This window comes from Pagrus pagrus (assembly GCF_965226575.1).
Source record: "Pagrus pagrus genome assembly, chromosome: 5".
NCBI classification, from domain to species: Eukaryota; Metazoa; Chordata; class Actinopteri; order Spariformes; family Sparidae; genus Pagrus; species Pagrus pagrus.
The window spans coordinates 28,198,037-28,206,465 of NC_140189.1; the positions used below are offsets into that span (position 1 = coordinate 28,198,037).

The window sequence follows — 8,429 nt, forward strand, 5'->3', positions numbered from 1 at the left end:
GTTGCATGTAATAAAAGACACAACACGATATGGAAGTATACTAGATTGCTGTTTTCACAAGTTCAACGAGTGAACATTTTCAAACCCATTACAGTTCAATGCTTTTAGGCCACATAGCTTTTGTATGTTTAAGCTGCATTGTATACAAAAGCTTCACAGCACATCACCAGACATCATTCAGTCGTTTGAAGTCCTGTAAGCGCTGCTAAAACAGAGAGGCTGTTATAGATGATTCAGTGTCTGGTAGTGACATGTTGTTTGTCATAATCTCACCGTGGGTCTCTGGCCCTGGGGACACGTCATCACTCTCACCATTGACACCCACTGAAGTGATGTTTTTATAACAGGTTTGATCCTGGGTGGACCTGCTTCGATCTCTAAGAGGCATCCACTGTTCTCTTTCTAAGAGAGCTCACTTTGTAATATCCAGGCTGAGTTTGACCCGTCGGCTATTCCAGTTGTGTGAAACTCCAATTGTGCGTGAAAATGGATTTGCGCATACTGTTTGTGTTTTCACATACAGAAAACGTGTCCTAAGAAGAAAATTTAAAGGCATGGTAAGAACAATGCACTGCTGACTAGCTTCACTTATCTTTATTTGCCTTTCCCTCATGCACCGTCCCTCGATCTCTCTCAGGGGAAATTGTCGTCTAACTGATTAGACTCCGTTTTGTCGACTCACTGCTCAAGCAGCTCCACAAATTGGACCAACGCAAACTCTCATGTACCTAAGCACAATGAAGCACAAACACATATACGCTTGTGCCTGCATAAACAAAATCTCGCCTCCAAGAACATAAACCTCAGCCACACTGTTGTAGCATTAGTGGGCAGATCCTATAGATGCAGTAGAAGCAAGCAGAAGGGGGAGTGAAGTCTTGCACAGTATGGAGTCTGGAAGATGAACAGCGAAATCACATGTCTCTAAGGAGGGTCCCCACTGCGAGTTCATTAGTGAAGGAGACGAGGAAGAACCATGATAAAATAAAACAATAGGTGGAGAACAGACATAACTTTCATGCATTACCCAAGTGCTGACAGATTGTATATGAGCATGTTAAAGTGAAGTTTAGATACACAGTCAGATGGCAGTCATAAATGAAGCTTCCCAACAAAACCTTAAATACAGCAGACAATACTCTGAAAGATAATGAGCTGCCCATACATAATTAACAGCTCGGAGCAAATTGAGAAAAAAAGGCTTCATCTAGCCCGTATGTTTTATTAATGCTCCTCTGTATCTGTCATATCACTGTTATCTATGCTATAAAGTGCTACATTATTTACCACAGTAAATGGAATGAATAGATTTAGAAGATTCTCAAGAGACAAAAATGTTAAAGCAGGGGCATGAACCTTGAGATAGTTTCTTCCATCTTATCATGCCCAAGTGTGTGCTGGACGTGCAGCGCGATGTACCGTTACTAAGTTGCACTCTCAAGTAATGAACTATAGCATTTCAGATGCTTCTGTTCATACCAGTACGTCAAAGACTCTTGAGACCATGTGAATTAGTGTGTAACAGCTACTATACACTGTATCTGCTTCTCTTTTCTCCCCCCCGCAGGAACACTTTACGCCAGAGTGCAAATTCAAGGAGTCGGTGTTTGAGAACTATTATGTGACATACTCCTCCATGATATACCGGCAGCAGCAGTCGGGCAGGGGCTGGTACCTCGGTCTGAACAAGGAAGGAGAAATCATGAAGGGGAACCATGTCAAGAAGAACAAGCCAGCGGCCCACTTCCTTCCCAAACCTCTAAAAGGTAAGTCTGCCCCGATCCCTTTTCACCTTATACTATTCAACGTTGAAGGTAAGAACAATTTCAAGCAATGTGTAGTCCACCATGTTGGGAATCAAGTGTTTACAGTTGTCCCAAATGGCTACACTCGAAGGGCATGAAATGGTCAGAGCCCATCTAACCTAACGTCGAAATGGTGTGGAGGGAGGGACTTTCCAAAGTTTACAGGCAGCTTTAGCGCAATGTTTGGCATCGGAGATAAAGTTGCTGTAACTACATAATTTACTGAGAAGGTTTCTCGGTTATTCAGCAATGTCACTTTTGGCAGAGGGTTTGTTTGTCACAATAAGTAAGCTTTCTGGAGAACCACTAGCTTTTCTCTGATTAAATGCCCCCTTTTCTTTTGTACTGGTGGAGACTAAAAGAGTGCCTTTCTACACGACAGTTTTTTCTCACCATTGTCGCCGAGTGCTTGCTCAAGGGTGGAAATGTTGGGTCTCTGTAAATAAATCAATTATCAAGTAATGTTTTAGACCAATTAGAAAGTGCCATGAGATAACTTCTGTTGTCGACTGGGGCTATACAAATAAAAATTGGTTGATTGATTGATGACCCTCTGCCATTTAACGTTCTCCTTAAACACTGGCATGGACCTTTTCAGTAGCTTCCTCTAGCTGGTCACACGTCATTGGCTGTAACAGAAACAGCAGGAACAACACATTTAAACACTGAATAGTAGCAACCAGGACTTTATTTTCATTGTTGTAAAGTCACAGAGAACCCCACCCATACAGGCTATGTGTGTGGTGGTGTGGCTTTAGAGAGCAGAGGAAACAGGAAGAAGGAGACATGGTTCTGTTCTCTCTGTTGAAAAGGCCACAGTCCTTTCATCTTCAACAAGACACAGATTTACCTGTCAACAGAGAGTCTGCTTTCACCTCAGTAGGATAAAAGAAGTGCACTTTTTTTCCCTCCCTCTCACTAAGAAATAAAAGGCTCGCCACACAAAAAACTCAAACAATGACAACAAGAGGGCACTTTCCTTAGATTGTCGATTGAAGAGTAGTTTGTATGTCACATGTGGCTCTTTTGATATTTTCACTACATTCTTGTGTGTGCACATTAACATGCCTACTGGCATAGCATCCGTTTGTCTTTCTAAAACCTGAAAGAATGAAAGACCATTGAGAAATAAAGAGTTGTCCTGTCATCTGACTGTATTGGAAAGAGCTTCTGTGACAGTATTGTACATCCTCGTCACACCAAAGACAGTAAAAGTTGTAGATATTATACATTTGTGGACTATCTTAGTAATATGGGATTTTAATGCAGATATCCAGTAGCGATTTCCATGCTGGATATGCCCCGTTGGGAGTTAAATTCTTAATTTTTTTCTATTTTGCCAACGCGATGCATCTTTGGTGGAGCTCCTCCAGCCAGCATCTTATTAAGAATCTGTGTCTGCCCTCGGAGGTCTCTATAATAGCTTTTCACTTTCATTTACTGGGCCATCTAGGGGGGTCTCAAACACACTTAAGAGCAATGGCAAGAGAATGATTGCCTTGCTTTATGCGGTGAGAAAAATACTGAAAAAGAGAAAAAGAGGATAGATATAGGCTGGGTGAGACACTAATTCCAACAGATTCCAAAAACCATTGCCCTCAGCTCCCTTGTGCATGTGTTATCTACGAGAAGAAATTAAGTACTTTTGAGGTCCGACAGCAAATCCAAAATGAGAAAAATAAATTGAATAAATACATTTGATGTAATTCCCAAAGATGTAAGACGTTTCCCCCTTCTCATGCACAAACTTGAAATTATCCAGTAATGCACAATATTTAGCATATCTTTTATATTATATAAATTCCAGATGTAGCAAGTGGTTTGGAAAGAGCTTTGCAAAGGAAGGGGAGAGAAAGAAAACAAAATAAAGGAGAATTTGTTCCAGCAGCTCATAAAGATTCAGAGGCAGTGGTGTTATAGGGCACCAATTAAGAAGCTGTCTGTGCATTGGCAATGGCATCTCTTCCAGTCATTACTCACTACTCTGCTGGTTCCAGTCTGTGAGTCTCAGCCTACAGCCTCTCGTTCTGTCTTCCTCTGGATGGAGCGAGTTCAGCTCATGTCATTCAAACCCAAACAGGAAAATCCTCTTACAATTCCTCCTGAAAGTCTTGAAGCAAGACACAAAGTGCTGCCTTTATCGGGAAAAGTGTGTAGTCTGTCAAGTGGCGTCTGTCACAGAAATACAAGGAGATGTGTGTGGAGGAATGAGAAAAATGACAAGATGGATGGCTTTTGTTGGGGATTAATGATTAAAAACAACTAGCAGCAGTGGTGTTGAGGTGATGCCGTAATCCCGAAGGTCAGTCGACCCACCATTAAAATCATACAACACTGTCACTAACAAGACTGGAACCAATCATCAGCAGTTCCCCTGTGAAACCCTGCAATTGATTGATGTGTCTAAGGATGGTCTCTGGATTGCTGCTGTAACAAAAAATGCTGGGCTAAGTGAAGTGTCTGAAGGACTGGGTTTGCTGTTTCAGCCACATGCTCCCTGTGGAATGAACATCAAATAGCATCCTAGGCAGAAGGATGTTGACAACATCCTGAAACCGAAGACTGTGAACCTCAGATTACTGATATTTCTTCTGAAAAGCGCCTGCTGAGATGCAGATTGGGTCAATGCTGCATACACAGCAAAGCTAAAGCACTAGCAACTCCTGAATTTATAATGCCATGCTGTGAAAACAGGATTTTTTTTCACTACAGCACCAAAACTGGTCTGCTGTGATTGTTGATTCAGCAGTTTACAGGGAACTATAAGTAAGATCTCATGTTATACCATCACAGGACATTGTAATCACCACAACAGACCGCAGTCCCAATTAACTGTTTTCTATAGCAATCCTCATACTCATGGCGATTTGATTTTAGATTATGATTGATCCAGGCGGTGCTACGATCTACTTTTAAGGCGAACCGTAGAGATTAGTGTATTTAGTGTCCTCGGACATTACTTCACCTCAGATACACGCAACATGAGAGTGGTTGGGCTAACTGGACAGAAATGCTGACTGGATCAGTCACTTCACATGACTCTTCCTTGGTTGAATTATTGTTAATAATGCAACGTGAGTTATGGCTTGTGACATGGTGATGAAAAAAAAAACGTCCTCACTGCGATATTGTGTTTTAGGTAGAGCTGGTTATTGACACTGACTTCCTGAAGCAATGCTGATTTAATTCCGGATTTGATTTGATTCAACTGAGTTACAGTACAAATTTTGCTTGGATATGAACTAATGCTTTAAACTGCACAAGGTATAAGGTATCCTCTATCTTGATGCCTTGTTAAAAATGTTAATGTTTACATTAAGAATTTAATTTAATGGTTTTGGAGATGTGGTTAAAATCTGAATATGGAGAAATGAATGGGATAGTGTTATGATTTTATACATCTGATTATTAAAAAGGATGTAGTCAAAGAACGAGAAAGTAATGACAGATGTAGGCCTACTGATTTCAACGAAGGAAAATACGAGAAAAATTCAAATCTACCACTTTAAACAACCTTCGTGGTCATTGGAATATAGATTTAGGAGTTTACAAGATGCATCTGAATGCACCATGAAGTCCCTGCCCCTGTTCTCTGTGTGAGAAACTCCAAAACAAACAGCAGGGAGGACAGAAGGGAGTCTGTGGGTGACACCTACGGAGAGACTGCTACCGTAGTTTTTAATTACTGTCTTTGGTACAAATCTACTCACATCAGGCCATTGCAGGTGGTAATTTTGGGCCCACATCCACAAAAAATGGATGGTGGTGGTGCAAATGGAGAAATTCATGGGCTATTCTAATTCTAGCTTTAGTTTACAGTAAAGCACAATCGGTTGACTGATATTATGAACTGATATTGGCCTATCACACATATCAGCATCGGTATCAATGCTGTCCAATATGCGCCGAATTGAAATCTTTTTCAAGAGATTATAATGCAGAAAAAGATGCTTGAGTTGATTTAAATCCAAATTAAAGATCTATTTTAGTGTCCAGATTTAGATTTTTTTAAATATTTTTTTTTTGTTAAACTGTTTGATAACCACATTTGAGGGATCATTGCAAAAAAAGTGCATATATTGGCCATTGTATTGATATCTGAATTATTTTACATGGCCAGATCGACCATTCTACTCGATAAACCACAGTTCTTGTTTCCTGTTGTTACTTGTTTGATGTATTTTCAAGTTGTCTGATTCTCACTTTTCTGTTTTTTCCATAGTGGCAATGTACAGAGAGCCATCCCTCCACGACTTGACAGAGTTCTCCCGCTCCGGCAGCGGCACACCCACCAAGAGTCGGAGTGCCTCGGCTGTGCTCAACGGAGGCAAAGCCGTGAGCCAGAATGAGTCGACGTAGCCCGGCAGCCGAAACCCAGGCCTGGGGCCGAACCACGAAACCTTACCTCCAGCAGAGCGTGAATCCAAGCAGACTTCTCTCACTGATCAGCGGTTCAGGACTAGCTACGACAACAAACCACACAAAAACACCCAGATACCATCAGTTATCAACAGTTAGGTACCATCCTGGTCAGTCATCATCAAAACAGCATCAATAGTAAGAGACTTAACAGCACATAAACCATTCTGGACTTAAAAAACAAATGAATATTTTGTTTTGGGCTTGAGATTATCTATTATCTTAATCACATACCAGTTAGCTCATCTTTATCTTATTTTCTTAATTTTCTGTGGACAATAACTTTTCTTTGGTCATGTACACACCAAGCACTCGTGCATCTGTCAGACAGGGACAGGAAGTTAGGCGTGTAGGCATTCAGGGCAGCCAGAAATGGTGCTGGTCTACGAGGCTGCAGTGGTACAGTAAAAGCCCTGATCTCTGTCTCATCCATGCTTCTGTGAATACAAAGCCTATAAACTCCCTGGCGTGGCACAGCCCAGTGCTGCTGGGACTGTGGCCAGCCAGACGGTAGCTCTCCTGCGTCCTAGTGCACACGCTCAGAGACTGAGCTCTCTAGCATGGGAAAATGAAGCCTATGTTCAGCTGACCTGAAATATAAAAGGGACAGTGTGGCTCTCTTGCAGTTTTTGTTTCCTTTCAGAAATGCCACAGCTGCACCTTGGTTTTTTGCTAATTTTCTGAATTAGCTGAGAGCTGTTTATTTGATAACCGGTTTCATGTTTTTGTCCCCTCTCGTTCTCTTCACTTTCCATTGTTCAGTATTCGTATTTTCGTTGCTGTTTCATCATTGAAAGGGGTTCCAGCAAACCAAAGACAGAACGAAAGAGTGTCCCTTTAAGCCGCTGAAAAACCAAGTCAGTATAAAAGGCAAAGCTGGATTTTTTTTTTCATTGTACATTTTTGATGAGAGAAAAGCAAAGATTCGGTGGAAAAAAAAGGAACAATGGACAAAGGAAGTGATTTTAAACACTTTGAAGTTGGCAGCGTGCTTGATGTTGTGCTTTTTGCTGATATGCTCGACGGCCGAGGTATGAAACGACTAGTCAGTGTCCCCATTCCCTTTTGTTACCACTGTGTCACAATGTCTCCGTCTCTTGTCCACGTGATATGTTTCCTCTTCTCTGTGCTCGTGTCATACTTCGATCCCCCCGCCATCCTTTTCTGTCGACTTATATTGACTGATACAGTTCACCATAGGAATATGGTGCAAGCCCCTTCCCAGGATGCTTGTTATGTGTTTGAGTAACTTATTGTGGTGACAATATTTTCTATATTTAAAAAAAGAATACTGTGGACTTTTAGGTGGCTTAACATTTTATAGGACACGTCATATTTGTAAAAGTGAAAAAAAAAAAGGAAAAAAAAGAGAAAAATATACAAAAATGAACATCTTCCCTTTCTTGCACAGGGCATGTACAAACACAATTATGTACAAAAAGGACCCTTTTTGTGGGCTAGGTACTCTTCCCTTCAGCTACATAACTTCTTTCTGGTACAGGCTTCTGGGAGGCTTTCTTTTCTTGGTTTCCTCCGGAGGCTGTATTAGGTGAACCTATCTGTTGCATGGGAGAAAGCAGGGAAATTCTGGTCTAGAGCTGCATGATGTAGGCTATGTGTATTAACCCATGTTGGATCATGTGTTCCAAACTACCAGGCTAAATCTGATAAAACAACATTTACAGGCAGACATTGTGGCTGCCTGGTAACTTCCAGTTGTTTATTATTTGTTGTATACACAAAAATGCACTGAATAAAATGTTTATATTAAGATTTACTTTTAAAATGTGTCAGACTTTCTTCTTTGTCCTATCAATATCCTTGTTTATGTACACAATACATTCCATTTATCCCATCTTCCAGCCACTGCAATTCAACAGGAGATCGGGTCGTGGGAATTAGGGTTTTATTTGGCAGGATCTGCAATGAATGGTGGTGCAGAATTGGGAGGCTTCTATGTGGCATTCTGGCATGAAACGACGTCTCCGTTGACAAAACTCCTGTAGAGCTGCAAAAATTAATCGATTGTCAACCAATACATTAATCACCAAATATTTTGATAACTGATTAATTCGGTTTGAGTAATTTTGTATGAAAGAAATAGTCAAAATTCTTGATTGCGGCTTCTTAAATGTGAATATTTTCAGGCTTCTCTGCCCCTCTTTGACAGTTTGACAGGCACTAAATATCTTTGGGTTGTGGATA

General features: G+C 41.0%; 1 protein-coding gene across 4 annotated transcripts in view; it reads left to right on the forward strand.

Annotated features, from left to right (window-relative positions):
* The window catches only part of fgf13a (fibroblast growth factor 13a), a 104,874-nt gene extending 96,864 nt beyond the window's left edge, over positions 1-8,010 (forward strand). For all 4 annotated transcript variants that reach the window (XM_084353557.1, XM_084353556.1, XM_084353559.1 and 1 more), the window contains 2 exons: positions 1,568-1,766; positions 6,028-8,010. In XM_084353557.1, coding sequence (XP_084209683.1) covers positions 1,568-1,766; positions 6,028-6,164 — 336 coding nt within the window. In that variant the 3' untranslated portion in view covers positions 6,165-8,010. The remainder of the gene's footprint in view (positions 1-1,567; positions 1,767-6,027) is intronic.
* Positions 8,011-8,429: the final 419 nt, after the last annotated feature.